The sequence below is a fragment of the Cyanistes caeruleus genome, chromosome 13, assembly GCF_971803275.1.
Source record: "Cyanistes caeruleus chromosome 13, bCyaCae1.hap1.1, whole genome shotgun sequence".
Classification (NCBI taxonomy): domain Eukaryota; kingdom Metazoa; phylum Chordata; class Aves; order Passeriformes; family Paridae; genus Cyanistes; species Cyanistes caeruleus.
In genome coordinates, this window is record NC_141713.1 from 13,006,627 (window position 1) to 13,024,965 (window position 18,339).

An 18,339-nucleotide genomic window follows, 5' to 3' on the forward strand; every position below is an offset into this window, starting at 1 on the left:
TTTACCTGTAACAAGGATCATCAAATTATACCCCACTGCCAGTACTTACAGCAAACAAGTCTTTGGAGAAGCAGTTACCATCTGCATATCAGCTCTTTCTGAATGCAACTAACACAACAGGCTACTCTGAAAGATGAAGTGTGAAACTTCATGCTACAGTTACACTTTCTTACTCTAGTTCTGATTAATTCACACTTTACCTAACTAAAAACAGTACTCTGCTGTACACTACACATTCTGCCTGACAAGACCAAAAATAAATCTTTGGTGAAAAGGTTTTCTTTTTCTTCAGCAAGTAGATAAAAAACTGTTAAAAAATATTTTTCTTAATACTGTACTGTTCATCAGCTACATGCTGGAGAAAAAAATTACACTTGGAATTCTTTGGAGATATCTGCTGGCATTATAACTTTCTTTAAAGGCTCTTGTAACAACAAGGTAGTTAAAATTGTTGAAGCATACAACTCACCTATGCAATTGGCTACTACAATCAAGAAGCCCTATCGGTTTTTGTTAGTAACTACTTATACAATAAAATGTATTCAGCTCTTCAAACCATAGCTTTTTAATTAGTTCAATAAATTTTGGACAATATGTGGCTTCCTTCTCTTCCACAGAAAAGTCTTTGGTACAAGATCATTCTTCAAGCATTTGAATCAACACTGTTAGGGAGAGGTGAATGTGTACTGTGTGCTCCAGGACTGGCAACAGTCCAAGGGAAAGAGCTCCAGGAACCAGAGCTCCACTCCTCAGCACAATCCAGCCACCAGAGTGGGGCTTACCCACAACTTCTGACTGACGAGCAACACAGAAGTCAGCCTGGCACACCTGGAGGTGACATCTCGGCCCCACTAAAGTCAGTGGGAGTTCTGACAGACTTGAATACAGCCAGGAGTTCCTATGGTTGATTTCTCACAACATTATATTTTAAATTTTTTTTTTTAAGTAAAAACATATGCCTAATTTTTTTTATTTTTTTTTTCTCTTTTTCTTTCTTTCTTTTTTTAAAGTAGAACAGGGAAAGAGGAGGAGTGAGAAGAGGACTGGATATAGATACAGGCAAGTTTATAACATTGGATGATTCCAGCCTCCTCCCTGTCTCTCGCTCTCTCCTATTAAAACACAAAATGATACCCTGTCAGTTTGCTCCACGTTTCCGTGAGGCAGCTTAAAAGTAACAAACTGTTCCCTGAGTACAGGAAAAAACAACAACAACAAAATCCAAAAAAACACTAGAATAATTTTTAAAGGAGGTAGTATAAAACAGGAATTGCATGGGTTCGAGGCAGTAGCAGTACTCACCTCTTTCAACAGACTCTTCAACTAAAGCTCTGGCTTTTTTATTTCTCATGGTAGCCTAATCAGAGTTTTAGATCAGCATATAGGTAAAGTCATTCCCTGAGCTAAAATTCCTGGCTAATAGCACACTAGGTGAAGGCAAGGAGGAGGTTTTCATCCTAACACCAGTTCTGAGACATACTACAATGCTTATCAGCACTCAAAGATGGGTAAAAATGAACTTTAAACTCATGTTACAGTTTACTTAAAACATCTAAGAAGGATTTAAGGCATCTTTCTGTACTCCAAAGGAACTTCATGAATACTAAAAAGGAATAAGGCAAATCAGTAATTTCATAATATATAATGCAAGGCACCACTGCTAAGAAGTACTGTGATACTGGAATACTCAGCACTGTTATCTATTCCATAACTCTCAGGCAAGGCCAAGCTGTTTGAAAATGCTGAGTACTCCTTGATTTTGCTATGATTTTTAACCTTAACTGTGAATACAGGGGCAATATTGCTCACACTGTGGGGAATCCAGCATGTCCCAGAGCCCCAGGGATACAGCATATCTCCTGCCAGCAGCTGCTGGCACCGGTTTCTGAGGAAAGGCACTGTCCTAGGCTTACTGAGGGTCTAAGAAATCAAGAGGTACAAAAGATTTCATGTGGCTGTATAGGTGGAAGTTCCAGCTCTCCCAGTTTTTAACATACTCTATGTCAACCACATGAAATCATAATGTTTTATACTCTGAGGTTTCCTTCTTTTTAAAGACAGAGCTTCAGCTAAACAATCTTGTCCACCAACCTATACAACTCCCTGATCACTGAGTACATCCACATGCACGCACACACTCACACACTCTCTACACACAACTTGGGGGGCAAATGAAAACAAAAAACCCCAAAAGAAAACAACACTACTAGGAAGTATCATCAGTTCCATAGCTGAGACCAACTAGAACACAAATGAGGTAAAGCAGTCGCCATTCAGAGTTCACCTCTCGGCAAACTGAGGTAGATAGTCAGCAAAAGGGCCAACAGCCTTTCCCTTTGCTCCAGTGACATATTTTTAACTTTAGTCAGAAATCTTCACTCCTTTCACATTTTTTGACCACTGAACATTCAAAATGAACGAGCTTTAAAAAAACAACCCAAAATATAGGAAAAAAAAACCCCAACATTCAACAGAACTATGGATCACCTGCTAGGTTAGTCAGGCTTTCCACAATGAACCTTTGGCTCGCTGTTCATTGTCCTTCGAACAGACCCAGTGAGAATGTCCGGGGTGGCCGGGCTCAGTTGGGCAGGGCAGGGAGGATCTGCAGTGGGCCGGGGGCAGCCCCGAGCAGCAGTGGGGTCTCGGCGCAGCCGCTCACGGCCGGGCTCCCGGCGCTCGGATCGCTGCCGGCCGGAGCGGAGCCGCCCGGAGCAGAGGAGAGGTGAATCTCATCGTTGGACTCGTGAGAAAACCTCCCGGAGTCGCCGGTCTCGTGGCTCCCTTCGCTGTTGGCCGAATGCTCCGTGTCGGCCGCGCCGCCAAAGGGCACCTGGAAGTCCGAGCGCTGGCCGGGGGAGCCGCCGTGGTGGAGCAGCGCGCTGGGGCCGGGCTGGTACAGACACACCGCCTGCACGAACCTCCTCTGTGGCTGCAGAAAAACACAGGGAAAAGAGCCTCAGAATAGCTGAGCCATCACTTGAATTTTTACCACATCTCCTGCCTCCTATTCCACCAGAATGCTTCTCTCAGGGCTTTCCTGGAGGAGTTTAAAAATAATCCATCTCAAGTCTTGCTTGCACTTTTCCACAGCAGATGAAATAATCCTTCTAGAGAAGCATGGTTAATAAAATAATATTTCACTGGGGAGATGTGAAGAGTATTTTAAAAACACACTTGGTAGAGCTCCCTCCCATCCCCTCGTGCATACTCTTTAAGCATTACTCCTTGGGTGATAGCAAATATTTTTCATATAGAGGCATCAGAAATACACAGCCACTTGCAGAAATATTTTTCAATACGATTTTACAACACGGATATCAAGACTTTCTAATTCTTAGATGCACAAGAGCACAATACAAGTTAAAATGCAATGAAGAATGGTTATACGCTCCATAGGTGTGAATTTGCATAGTAATGTTCCAGATTTGATTTAACACTTCAGTTTTAAACTGCTCTTTTTCTCAGTCATATGGCAAATATGTCCAGACCAACAATTTCAGAAGGCAGATGGTTCTATTCAGGTTCTCAATTTTCTCAACTTTTTTTTCTTTTCTTTTATACTTTGGATATATCATCTAGTTTCCCTCATTTGTTTCTCTTCAGCCAACAGAACTCTCAGCTGCTAGGGTAGGAAAGGATTCTTTCTATTTTAATATTATTTTTATTTGTAAATACATATTTAATTTGTATTTATATTTATACAGTCTCTACAGAAGTAGCTCATGCATTGCAAGGTACACAGAAATCTTTCTGCTCACAGATCCAAAGACAAGTAAGCCATCAGTTAACAGGAGAGTTACAGTGTCTGCCTGTAAAGAGTCACAGTGTCCTGATAACAATATCTGTCAGAAAATTGAATTTCTGTAAGACTTTACTATGGTGAGATAGAACACCATCAACTTACACAACTGCAACTACCCAATTAATACTATGACCACTAAATGTTTTTTCCATAAACAGAGAAGTAAGTATCTTCCTCTGCAAAGAGGGTATTACAGTAAAGATTGTGCATCTCTGCCCATTAGAGCAATTACCTCCTCAGCCTTCGTCTTCTTAGCATCTTGGAAGAACAGCCACCTCTTCTTGCCATTAGTCTTTGTGACAGGCCCATAGCTGTTAATAATCAGATCAGATCCTCCCTACAACAGAGGAAGATGCAGACATTTATTTTAATAAAGTAAATTTCTAAGATACTTGAAAATATTCCTCTATTCCTATCTGTTGGTTCCATACTGAAAATGAAGACAAATGAAGCCTCAGTAGCGAGTGACATTTTTGTGGTCTGGCACCCATCTGCTCAAGACAAATCAAGAACAGACCCAGTAAATGTGGCAAGCTTTCTGTCCAGACCCAAAGCTGCAATAGTGCAGTCACACAGCAAAATATTCCAGCTACTGCTCTTGCACATAGAATGTGGCCATTCATAAGCAGTGTCTGTGCCTCTGCTGGGTCCATTTCCATTTCTTGGCTCTCACACATATCCTCAGGGAGCAGTTGCACTCAAGTTTGCAGTGTGAACAGAACAAGTCTGAACTCAGTATGCCTGCATGTGAAAGAAAGGCCACTGTGGTGTTGTCACACTGGACTTCTGGACTAAAGGTTCTGCACATCCCCTGGTACATCCTGTCATCCAGGCTAATTAATAATTTGACTAAGTATGAGTTTCTAAACCGCAACATTGTCTTACCAGTAAATATACAGAAAAATAGTACTTTTCTTAACACCTGCTTAGTGCCATGGTTGACTAGACTGTGCACAGGCACTGACTGAGCTAGGTGCTGACAAGGACCCTCACTTATCTCCTGGGAGAGGTGCACCTCAGCAGAGGCCACCGAGCAGCCTCGAGTCTCTGGGGCCTTTATCCTTTGATGCTGTGCCAGGGCCAAACTCTGCAATCTGCAAAGTACAGTCAAAAACAAGTGTATTCAACCAGATCTCCAGCTGAACTTTCAGATAAGTCTTGAAAATCTGAGCCTGGATTGCCATCTTTGTGCTTGTCCCAGTAATAAAACAGCCTCCTGGAGGTTTGTAGGAAATATATTTTACTTTTGATAAGGACTCTGATGTTACAACAAATTCTTAAGGGAGATTTCTGACCTGGGAGTTAGTAAAACTCACAGTACCTTAGCATCAATGAAGCTGTTTCCTACTATCATTGGCAATAAGGATTCTTCATTCTCTGCAATTCCTTCAATATTCTTCTCCACATCATTAGGACTGGCTAATGAGATGCTGGTACGTGACAGCTGGTCAGTGCTTTGCTGCACAGGCTTAGGAGCAGATGCTTTCCTGCACAATGTTAAGAAGGAACAAAATTGACCCATAGGAATACAATACCCAAAAAAAAACCAAAAAAAGGATAAACTTCAAAGCTATTATTAATCAAGTCATCCTGGTATATTCTTGGCATTTACATTTTGTTATGTGATACTCCTAACTCACATGGAATTTAAATGTTATTGCTTGTGATAAAAATAACATCTGCTTCCAGTTAATCATACACAGTAGGCTACAAGCTTATGTGCAGGCAGGAATTGTCATGATTAGTAATATTACTTGGAGGAAGTTACCACTAATGACATTAAGACCTTTCTACCATACTACACAGAGACCATCTCCCAATCCATGTTTTTTCCTGCATGTAAGCTAAAAAGTCCTTGTTACTGAAAAACATTTTCAGAGAGTTTTTAATTTATTTTTCCAAGTGACTTAAATTTATTCTGATCCCAAAATACTGGGCTGAGTCACTGGGCCAGTTTATACCCTCTAGAAGCTGATGACAGACACAGATGGTGGCTTGCACCACTGTAGAGAAACAGCATCATGGATCTGCTTTAAAATCTGCATCATGGAACTCCTTTATGACAGAGTTCCTCTTGTCCAGCAGCAGCCAGGGGGTTAAAGCCTTGCAAGGCAGGCGTGGGCAGGCTGGAGGGTTCAGCAGGAGGAGCAGATGATGAACAGCAGCATGCTTATCTGACCCAAAATTGGGGTTCAGCTGGAAACATGCCTCATACTGAGTTGTCAAAGCACCAGCACTGACTCACTCTGTGGGTTCTTCCTCCTTTTCCTTGGAGAAGGGGCTCCAGTAGAGTAGGAAGAGCCAACAAAGTGCTTTGTTTCCAACACTGGTAGAAGCAGGTGAAGAGACAGAGTACTTCAGAGAACTTGGCACTCTTGGAGGAGAAGGCACATCCAAGAGTGAGTACATTGGAAAAGAGCTCAGTCTTCGAGAACAAAAACATACCTGGCTTTACTGCGATAAATTAAGATCAGGATGCAGATAAGGATGCAGGTCAAGGCTATGCAAACCCCAACAACAATGCCAGTCATTGATTTCTGGTCCAGATGGTAATAGTCAGAATAAGCTGTATCAAAAAGGAACATAGAAAGGCTCAGTAAATAAGAAGTGTTAACCCCTGCTCCCTGTTAGGAAATTAATACGGTTGCAGTTAAAACCACAGAGACAAATGCTTCCTTCTAATGAGATTTCCAGGCCTTCTCTGTCATACATTTTTAAACTTTTGAAAATAAAACTTATAGACCAGAGGAGTGTCTGGTCAGTGCAGTCCTGGGAGGGGAGGAAGAGGACAGACCCAGTGCTATTTGTATCTCAAGCCAGATAAAGGACTTAAAGGAAATGAAGACTGGCTGCAAAGTTACTGATGTAAAATACAAACCAGTTATGTATTCTCATTTGCTGGCAAACTTTCCATTTCTGAGCAAGAAAATTTAAGCTGAACTGAGATAAAAATTCCAAAATGGTTTCATTTAGAAGAAGAAAATGCTACATTGTTAGGACTGCCTCACATAAAACAGAATGGTTTACCCAGAAAGTGGCTACAGCTAAAGCAACCAGGGATTTTTTCTCCCCAGTACATGTGACAGAGTAATCCAAACATTGCTACTGACTAGTGGGATCTCCAGAATCCAAGCGTTTCGGTCTCTGGTTAGACTCTGATGTCTCCTTTGGCAGGACAGCAAATTCCACTGCATTTGAGAAGGGTCCTTCTCCCACTTCATTGGAAGCTGCTATTTTAACCAAGTAGATGTTCCCTGGTACAAGGTTCTCCAGCAAAGCCATGGTCATTGCTCCTATGAAAAGATATAACAAACCATTCCAGTTTGACAAAACCTTGGGCAAAGACTCAGATTTAGACATTGAGACCTATACTTTTTTCCCAATAGCACCTCTAAATCTTGCTTGAGGATTGTGATTATTTTGATACATTCTACCCTGCATACACAAGCTAGAGAATGAACACTGGGCTTGCCTTTTCATCCCTTGTTTCTTCTCCATTCTATTTTAACATAGGACACTGTGAAGGGCCAGTATAGTTCCAAACCAAGATTCAAGTATTGACTATGACACAGAGCACACCAACCCTAAATCTGGCAGAGCTGCATTTCAGTGTGACAGCCTTTATGTTGTGATCACATCTGCAAGGAGATGCACCCAGCGTTAACCAGACTCAGGCAGAGAAACCAGAACATTAAACCTCTCTCATGTAGAACATGTGTGCCTCTCCTCCACCTACTGTACCATGAATGTGAATGAAAATTGACATTACAAAGGAATCCAGGTTCACTTGATCAAATTTCAGGCCTAGTTAAATGAACAGGGCAGTTCTGCAAGAGTACCTCATATCATGATTTTATAATAAAATTAAACCCTATTTAGACCTGTGTAGGCTTCCTTGATTACTCTGCATCTAAGCTGTGCTACTAAGAATATTACAGAAAATGTCTTTTTCATATGCTAGGGATTCATTTCCTAAAGTCCCTGAAGGCAGGAAAAAAGATTAAGAACATAAATAGGATTCACTAGCATTGTCCTTAGACAGGCAAAACTCCTATCAAAGTCAATGAGAGCTTTGCCTGCTCAGGGACTGCAAATACTGCTTAGAATTCCAAATCATTTCTAAAATGCCTGTGTTTCTTGCTACCATAGAAATATGCTGCTTTTATTTCCCTAACAGTGGCACTAAATTAAAATTAAATTTATTTACAGCTCTAAAAATTAAATAAATTAAAATAAATAAATTAAAATTAAATTTAGTTGCAGCCCTAAATCTATCTCTTAATTTTCACATATTCCATTTAGTTTCTCAGACTTACATCAAAATTTTAACTTTTTAAATCAGTTTGAGAAGTCAAAATGTATAGTATCATGGGAACCTATAAAATATAAGGTTATTTTTTTTGACTGAAAAGATTATACATTTGGCAAAAAGGAAGCTACTTCAAAAGCTATTTCAGTTCTTCCATTAAAAAAACCCAAAACCATTAGCTGAAAGCATTTGGAGTAAAATGTGAGGTATCTGTAACCAAAGGAGCTGTAATATTTAGCACCAGCACGGGTGAAAGGTCACATTTCACTATCACAGGCTCCTTGCCACAAGCTCCTTTCCAATCTGCTGCATTGCTAAAGCAAGGGAGCACTTGGGGGTGATTTACTGCACACCAAGTGTGCAAGGGCTGTAACTTCTGATCCACTTGAAGAGAACTAGGGAAGAAGGAGGAGGTGGCTGGAAGACAACTCACATCATGAATCAGCACCAAAATGCAGTTATATTTTCTGGTTTTGCCAGGCCTAAGCTCAGTCAAATTAGGGGGTGGACTGGGAGAAAATTTCCTCCAGAAACTGAAGCCCATGCTTTTATAGGTTGCAGGGTTGGTTTGTGGTTGTTTGGTTAGGTGGTTTTTTTAATTTTTTTTTTTTTTTTTTTTTATTTGAGGGGATTTCTCTGGAGGTATGAGAATGGAATGGAGTAGAGATTTCACAAATCTTTTGCAGAACAAGTTTGGCATCGAGACAAAACAATGTTATTTATTTCATAGGGTTAACTGATCTAATCAGAATAAATGCATTAAAGAACACAAACCCTACTTCTACCTCAAATGAGAAATGAAACTATGAAAGCACTGTCACAGGACTGGTATTTGCCCAATTTTATCTCTACATACTAATTTCCTTTCACAGACTTTTCCATCTATACTTTAACTAAGACCATAACAGATCATCCTAGTGTGTCAAGATGCCTGAATTCCACGCCATGCCTCAAACCCTAATATATCTGTCAAAATGCAAAATTTGTGGCTCTGGCATCGATGGGCACAGTAATACACTGAGATTTATAGCTCTCCATTTGCTCATTCCCTCCAACACTTTCAGTATGGGAACACATGAAAATGTTTACTGTTATTGCCATCCTGTCATCTGAAATCTCTGGTGAAATACTATCAGAGATGCTGCTCAGTTTCACAGGCATGACTGAGCTGAACGATGTATCTGAAAGCAATTCAGCCACTTTGCTGCATGCAGCAAATAGAGTGTATCATCAACAGAATGACAAGATTTAGTCTTCAAACACAAACTCTCTGTGAATTTAAATCTGATGGGTTTTTTATTCGGTAAAAATAAACAGTAAATTTGTCCTTAAACAATATCACTGTTTTCCAACAATGCAGTTGGACAACTTTATTTAAATTACTTTTTCAGTGAAAAATTTTAATAGTGAAAACCCATGGGCTCAATCTTCCCCTGTAGTTAGACCTGATTGATATTTCAGAGACTAGTTATTTTTCACAAATTTAGCTTAATAGTAATTTTCCTGTTACTCTTCACAGCTGTCCACTCTCTTTGAGGCCAGCCTGACAAAACACCATTGTGCTGCAGCAAAGTGGCACTGCCACCTTTCAGAGAGGCTGTTGGTCCTTTGTCCTCTCTTCAGGAGCAGCACAAAGAACAACAGCTCTGAACTAGAACAGATCACTCTCCATGATGGTGAAATGAAATCTCCTCTGTGAGAGCATTCTCATTAAGTTTTTAGAATTCTCCACAGAAAATTTATAGCCTCACTCTTGGCTGACAACTAAGCTTCCAGCCAGGTAACAAAACAGTAACTCTTCCAGGGCAATCTTCTTAAATAGGCTACTCAAGCACATGACTTTGCTCTGTAACACTGAGCTTTCCTCTCTGGTTTAAGACATTATTAGAACATTATCTGTTCTCAACTACCTCTGTCTATTTTGACTATCAATGGAACAATAAATGCCTTTTATTTTTTTCTGGCTACAGTAGAAATCTGTTCTTGATTCAGCTCTTCAAATCCCAGTATTATTCAGAAAAGTGCCTACAAAAATTTATACTATCTCTACATTTAATCACAGAGATGTGACTGCAGTTCATGTCAGCATACCCAAGGTACTGTGAGGTTAGCTGGGGCTAAGCAATAGAATAGAGCCAGAGTTAAATTGAATTTGCAGAGTGATTGACTGGGAGTAGGAGAAAGTTCATTAAGCAGACTGAGCTAACTGGATTGACAGTGATCGACAGAAACGTATAAACCCACACAGCCACATTTAAACATTCATTTCTGGAGAGCAAGGCATCTCAGAGACTTGAGATTTGAAAGAGTGCATTTACAAAATGAAACCATCACAATCATGGTTGCAACGGAACTAAGATGGATGTAATTGGATTTACAAGACATTTTGGTTTACAAGCATACACTGAGCTCCAAAGCAACACAGAGAGCCCCTTCTCCCATCACTCACTGAATATGAACTTGTTTTTTCATGCATCCTCCCATGGCAATAATTCTAAACTAATTGGAACTTTCATGTGAACATTTATATGGATTTATTTCATAATTCATTGTTGTAGTGTAGTCCAAGATTGCTGAAAATAACAAAACATCTTATAAGTAGCATCACTGTTTGTCCAGTTCATAGGTTCATGATTTTAGTTTACCTTCTCTGTGCAACACTTGCCATTCCCCGGCAATCCAAGACTTCCTGGATGCATAGAGGATGGTGTACCGTGTAACAACTGTTTCAGGACCATCAGGTGGCTTCCAGGAAACCAGAGCAGTATTATCCTCTATCAAAGTCACCTTCACTCCTACTGGAGGGCCAGATGGTGCTGTGAGAACAGTAACACAATGCTATTAGGCTAACCCAATTTACATGCAATTAAATTGCTCAGAAAGGAACTGATGTGCAGACCTAATGGCCACTGCTACATCCCAGAAACCACACTGAAACAAACACATACTGCTCCTCAGAGACACTCCCCTGTTAACTCTGAGCTGGTCAATAGCTTAGACTCTGTAAAAGCAAGTTTCCTATTTTTCCCTCAACTCCAGAAAGGAACAGTTACTGACAACCCCCCACTTCATTATCCTGTGAACAAGTACCTCCCAAACATTGCTTTGGTGAGAACATGAAACTGCAGGTGTGGATTTTCCCCTATCAAGCTGACAGTAAATCAAACCAGCATCTAAGCCAGTAGATGTGTAATATTCTTAGTTTCCAAAACTTTCGGGGTTCAAAATATGTTTTCATAAATGCCTATGAATCAGCCATGCCTCTTCAATACATAAATACATATTTTAAAGTTTTTATTCAAGTTATTTCTATGCAGTGGCTGCTACTAGTGAAAGCATCACACTTTATACAAAAATCAATGCTGATTTAGGGTGGATTTTGAAAAAGAATTTCACAGTTCCAAAACAGGGATTTGCCTGCTAGCATTTTTCTATCTCTCACCAAGAAGAGCACTATCTGTGTCTCAGAGGAAAGGATTCTCTCTCCTACACACAGCTTAAAATTAATAAGCACTTTCCCAGGCCATTTGGTTTACAGAGCACTCTTTTTAGAACCACAGGATCCCTCTCCTGGTTCCTTACCTTCAGGAAGGGTAGTGTGATAGACTACAGGACTCCAAGGACTGGAGAGCTGGTCCACATGCAATCGAACTGCAAATTCATACATGGTTTTTGGCTCAAGACCTTGAACTAACATGTGAGTCTCTGACCTGGACAGATGAAGTAATAAAATACATTAAACAGCAGCAGTTGACTTGAAGATCCCCAAATCAGATGTCTCAGTCACACGGGTAGATTCCCACTCTCAGTTCAACACAGGACAAACCAGTCCAAGTCCAGACACATGGCACATCTGTGCTGCCTACCTGGAAATGTAATTCTACCATCCCTGGAGCTCTCAGGAGCATTTTATGTCTGCTGTCAATTGATGTGAACTCAAGTTTTTATAAATGTTGTTTGAACAGCTGATGCACAAACAATATTATTGGCTGGATCACCAGCAGGTATCCCAAACTCAGCTCTTTCCACACTTGTCCATAGGACACTGTGCTTCAAGCTGGAGTAACAAACTGCATCCAGCATCACAGCTGACAAGGCACCTGGCGCTGGCTCTTGGATCTACTTCCCAGTTCACACACAGAGGCTACATGGGCAACATCCCCTTCCACTTATGACATCCACACCTCATGTTTAGGGGATGAACATGAATGCTCCTTACTCATCTGGTAGCAATATTTAGTAATTTATAACTGCAGAATTGATTCTATTAATTATAATACTGCAGTTAACAATTTGATCACAAAGTCAATTGTAGACATTTCACTTTACTTTGATTCTGGAGCAGAGGGAAATCTTTCATATATGCCAGGGTCAATACTGGATGATAATACCCCACTCAAGATTAAATCTCAATTTAAAATGGTCTTACTCTACAGATATTGCTTTATTAAATCTCATTTAATAAGTGTTTTCATCTTCTGTACTGCAGGGGCAGTAACCAGTCCTTGCAATAGCCTCATCCTATCACAAAAAGCAGCACTCATTGCTATGCTCCACATTGCACACTAAGAACTTTACATGGTGATTATACTGTGTCTAATCGTTAAGCTGGGAGTTATAGAGCAGCAGATGTGTTCTTGGAAGAGAAAACCACGAATATAAGGATGGAAACTATTTATCCTTTAAGACAGCATTTTTCTTATTTAGAGGCTTGAGTAAACTGAAGTTTTGAGGGAGCTGCACACATGGATTCCCTCACCAGCCCCACAGCCCCCAGCATGGAGCAAAGTGCTCTGCTCCCACACCAGCTGGGCAGAGGCTGAGCAGCAGCCCAGGGCAGGCTCCCTTCCCTGTTCAGCCATTCTGTGCCTCACACATTGATTCTCTGCAAAGCAAGCAATCCTACTTGGCTTTCCCCTGGCAGGGTGCCACACATTTAGGAATGTGGCATTCCCACAATGAAATCCCCAACCCCTCAAAAATTCTCATTTTCAGTCTTAAAATCAGACACTGGACTCAGTCCCATCTTTGACCATGCTACCTGTAAAATAGATATTGTCTTTTGTATAGTTGAAAAAGAGCTTAAAATTAAAATCAACTGAGACAGCTAAAAAGACATTACAAAAATCAAGAGCTCACCCAATGAGCCAACACAAGGATTACTGGCACAGAATAAAGATGTTCTATGAATATATCTTAAGAAACCTAAAAAACTTTTAGGAGCCAATGGGCAAAACACAGTCCTCTAAGGGAAATAACAATTGTTGCTAGTAAAAGAAAATTAAAAGAGAGCAGGAAGAGTAGAAAGTGAGTGGGAAGGATCTGGAACCAGCAATCCACCCCAGCAGCGCTGCACTCACGTTTGGAGGTAGAGCACCAGGGAAGCGTTCTGCAGCCCCACGGGGTTGCAGCGCACTGTGTAGTTGATGAGCTGAGCAGAGGTGAAGGCAGGCTTTCCCCAGTGAAGGTAGATGGAGGATGAGGTGTTAGCCTTGGCATAGAGATGGTGAGGAGGTGGCGGGGGTGGCACCATGCGATCTCGGACAGCTGTTTAAAACAAAACAGGAGCAGGAATTATTTACTGCATTGTATACAGATACCAGTTATATGAAAAGGTCTGAGCCCACAGTTTAGATACAAATCTGCCCTAAGCCAGCACTAGCTGGTGTTCATACCCAGGAAACTGGTTAAACTATTAGAGATCACTCGTGGCCCAACACATATCCCATGTAATTTCTGCAATCCCAATTGTTTATTCAAAAATAAAGTCAAAACTATCAGAAAAGACAAGAAAAAGAGATAAATCTCTCACAAGACAGAGAATACATCATGTTAGATGATGCAGATAGTTCAGCAAGGGAGGGAAATGTGCTTGGGCTGTCTTGTTTCTTCAACTGCACCTCATGAACACAGGACACTGTCTCAATTGCAGGATGACTAAGGCAGTATTTGTCACTGATATATCTTCTTTGCTCTCTGTTTTACACTGGATTTATTGATTATTTAGAAGTTAAAAATACAGAGCTGCTGGGACCCTGAAACACCTCAACTTTCAATAAATTCTTCATGCATCTACAACACTTACAGACACATCCTGGAGTGCTGACTGTTTGGTCAGCCTGATAACCTTCTTCCATATTGTTATATGCCAGCAGCCTTACATGATACTTTCTTCTAGGATCTGCAGAAAGAGCAAAGGAATAATTAAGCTCAAGAAAAAAAATAAATGCATAAAATTAAAAGAAAAGGATATTTGAACTTCCACAGATAGTGAGACAAATTGATGCTCCTGAAAGTTTGTTTCAAAACCTGTTTGTTACAAGCAGTAGACTGATGGACAGGCTGGATGCCTGGAAGCCTGTCTTTTCTCCAGCCCTGAGAATTCCTCCAATTCTTTGCCCAGAAACAGTCAGTTATCTCCCAATCTCACAATAACCTAAAGCAAAAATTTGTAACAGAATCAATGGGAGTAGGACAAATACCACATTTCTATCTGTAACAAAGCCACGCCTTCACAGCTGCTGAGCTAAATTTAATAGTACAAGTCAGCATATTGGAAGTGTTTTCAGACCTATAATAAAGATTTGTTAAAACAAACAGCAGGAGGTCCACAGAGCCCACTGTTTGTTTCTGGATACACAAGCTGCATGGAAGCAGGACAGTCAAAGCAATGGCAAGACAGCACCCAGCAAAGAAATGGGAAATGTTTGGGTTCCAGGCTTTGAAGGAGATAAACTGTGAAACAACAGGGATTGTTAATAATGCTTTGGCAAGGAAATTCTGCCTCCATGTTTTCTTAAAAGCTGCCTCTGGCACTCCTAGAGGGCCACCATTCCAGGCTGGAAGGATCTCCCCACACCCTTTCTCTGCCCACACCTCTGGGTGGCCACATCTAGGTTTGCTGCTTCAGTCCAAGTGAAAAATTGCTACAGAGAAATGAGTTAGGAAGGGGCCTGGAGCTCTCTAAGTGGTGATGGCGTGGGCCACCCACAGGACAGGCACCAGTGAGCTGCAGGGTGGCAGAGTTTGCTACCAAGTCATAGGAGCTAAACTTCACCCCAGTACTGATACAGGTACTGGGATATTCTCCTCTTCTAATAACACAAACCTATTTCTTTTAATTAAGATTTCCGGAAGGTTCAGATATTATATAACTGTGCTGATCTTGTTCATGTCCTTTTTCCTTACCCTAAGATATTGTAATATTATCAAAATAAGCTCTTCTCTTTCTCCTTTTAGCTGAGATTTGATGTGGCCTCTCATGCAATAAACAGGAACACAAAGTCCTGACATTTCTCAGCCAGGAATAGGAATGTTGTTTCCATCAGATCGTTGGCTCCCTCTGCAGTCACAGAACCAGCAACACCATCTGAACAAAATGATTGGATGTTTCTGTAGAGATGGCAGGGTAATTTCCTAATAATGCCCTCTATTAAATCTTAGTATTTATTTTGAAATAGACACTCTTTCTGTGCCGTAGTTACCCATATCAGCTGTAAATGAGATATCACTGGGTAAAGTTAACTTCTCTATGTATTTTATGTTTATCTTTGGAAGGTTATTTTACCAAAATCTAAAGCAAAAGGGCTCCTGTATTTGGATTATTATATTTGAAGTACTTCTTTGATGAGATTGACCTTAATGGTAGAATAGGCAAGATGAGGCCATTCCCGTTTTTTGAAGACTTTAACATTACAAACAGACAATGTAAATTACAAAATGCAGAAGAGAAATAAAAAAACAACCCATTTTTTTTTAAACCAGAGTAAAATTCTCATTTGCTTCAAAGGTTTTTTTTACTCTACAGTAGCACTTTGACCACAGATGACATCAGTGCAACAAATTACAAATCAGAAAAAAAAGAGATGGTTACAAACACACAGAATAATCTTAAACATGTGATAAAAGAATATATGGAATTCTAATATTGAAAATTCAGAAAAAGAGTAAGATGTTATCCATAAAAACTTGAAATTTTTTTTTAAAGTTGTAAAAATGCAAGGTGAATTTAAGAACACTGGGCCCAAAAAAATATATCCAAAAAGATAAATGGTAAAAATCTTTCAAAAGTCCCAAGTGATTTGAATACACCAAAATCAAGTCACGGTGCTTGTTGAGGAATATTAGAGGATGCATCTCAGAAAAGCAGGAACAAACACCTCCCCAGGCCTCTTAACCCGCGGTAGGAACGCACACATTAGCGCCCAACCCCAGTATTCAAAAACAAAACCAAAATTTAAGGCAGAGGTCACCAGGACACCTTGAAGAGCTCGCCAGGAGCACGCTTTGGGGGTTTTTATTAAAGAGGTGCCCTGTCCCAGCCATTCCCAGCAGAGGCTGGAGCTGAGCAGCCCCCGAGCCGCCCGGCCCCATTTCCGCAGGACACAGCACGACAGGCACGGCCATCCATCATCCTGCCGAGCACCTTCAAAAACTCCCTGCCCTTTGAAATGCTCACCCAGAACTGATCATCTTCACTGTGAAATGAGGGATAGCTGAGCTCCAGTGCCCTGCTGAGCTGAATGAGGAGCCTGTGAGGTCTGCTTATCCTCACCGCATTTCTTTTTTTAAACTGAATTCCTCATTAACACTTGATTGAGGAGAAAAGGAAGAATAATGGGATGTGGAGGAAAGGCAAAAAAATCTAACTCCCACAAAAAAAATCAAATGTCTTTGAGAAAAATATGCTTTTAAAATCTTACTTTAAGTATCCTTAACACTTTACAGGTAGAAGCAGCACAATGTTGAATGCTATTCTTCCTATTCCTGTATGACACAAGAAGTTTCAAGCAGAACTATCCTTATATAGAAGAACCTTATGAAATGTAGTCTCCCAGGTAGTCATTAGCATCTGAGAAACAAGGTTATTTCCACTTCATGTCATGGTTTAATTGCTAGCAGGACCAGTTCAAGCCAAAAGCGATGCCAGAATTTTTAAGCTGTCACAAATTAGGGCATCTATGGTTAAACCCATCTGCCGGTTTCTGTAATTGAAATAGCAACTGAGGAGGAAGGAATATGTTATGTGCTGGCCTAGGAAAGCCTAATGCTACAGTCATCTAAAAAGGAGACTAGAAAAGCATTAAAGACAGTGTACTGAGCAGCAATAGAAATTGATGTGAAACTTGCTTTACAGAGTACACACCTAACATAAGGAATGACCAGTTCAAAACATTGCCAAGTTGCAGATCCATGTTGATAATTTTTTCACCATGTCCCAGACACGGTAACCAAAGCTCTGCCAAAGACCTACCTCAGTTCCAACAGTTATTTGCTCACTATTTGTTTTATGAGGTAGTGGGAAATATTTTTTGTCTGAAGTAGCCTTTGTTTAGAACATTTTTTACAATTTTACATTTCATTTATGGGCTGATGATACGATTTAGTCCTCAGAGGCAATCCCAATGCACACCTGGCACAAACACTTTCATCACACAGTTCATCAGCTGGATCAACCACTCAAAGCCAGACATATCCATAGAGAGAAAACAAACTTCAGGAGCTTTATCTTTAACCAGCACGGGTATCTGGAGTGGTTTACACATAAATCACACAAATCATTGATGAAAGACTGGGGAGAGCACGGGCACCTGGGGACTGACAGTCTCAAATCCAGTGTGTACATCCATGCACAGGAGGCTTGGAGGGAACAGTCATGCTCACAACAGACCCAGGAGTAACACATTTCTCCACAGAAAATCACTGCTCTTCGGAAACAAAGCAGAGATTTACTCAGCCTGCTTAACATAAATTGGGCTTGAGTAAAAAAAAAAACACACATCAAGATTTCTTCTCTGCATTTTCAAAATTCCTTTGAATAACTGGTAACACTGAATTGTTTCAATTAATTCTCTTGCAATTGCCAGCATTTGTGTAGAGGTTGAAGGCTTGTTCCCAGACCTAAGGTGAACAGGAACAATTCTGTAGCCCATTTACCAACTGCAGAATTTTTTTTAAGTTAATTTGTTTCTTTTAAATATCATTTTGGGGGGTTTATGCTGTTGGTATTAGATTATTTTAAAATTGTCACAGCACCTTCAGGTCTTTAGTAGGCATTTTTACTGTAAATACTTAAATCAGCTGGTGGAAAGGACAAAAAATCTACACTGTAGATCTACACAAATTAGGGGAGTGGCAGTGATGCTGATAGTAACACACTAAAGCTGATTCATAAATTTTATTACAAGAGTGCCTCTGGAACACACAGATTGTCTTAAAAGACATC

General features: G+C 40.4%; 1 protein-coding gene across 1 annotated transcript in view; it reads right to left on the reverse strand.

Moving 5' to 3' along the window:
- Positions 1-2,479: 2,479 nt before the first annotated feature.
- Positions 2,480-18,339, reverse strand: part of PRTG (protogenin) — a 75,896-nt gene continuing 60,036 nt past the window's right edge. Inside the window, exons 12-20 of the mRNA XM_086848917.1 lie at positions 14,200-14,295; positions 13,475-13,661; positions 11,697-11,824; positions 10,760-10,930; positions 6,916-7,098; positions 6,251-6,371; positions 5,127-5,292; positions 4,038-4,142; positions 2,480-2,932 (exon numbers count right to left, since the gene is read on the reverse strand). Of these exons, the coding sequence (XP_086705043.1) occupies positions 2,582-2,932; positions 4,038-4,142; positions 5,127-5,292; positions 6,251-6,371; positions 6,916-7,098; positions 10,760-10,930; positions 11,697-11,824; positions 13,475-13,661; positions 14,200-14,295 (1,508 nt within the window). The 3' untranslated portion in view covers positions 2,480-2,581. The remainder of the gene's footprint in view (positions 2,933-4,037; positions 4,143-5,126; positions 5,293-6,250; positions 6,372-6,915; positions 7,099-10,759; positions 10,931-11,696; positions 11,825-13,474; positions 13,662-14,199; positions 14,296-18,339) is intronic.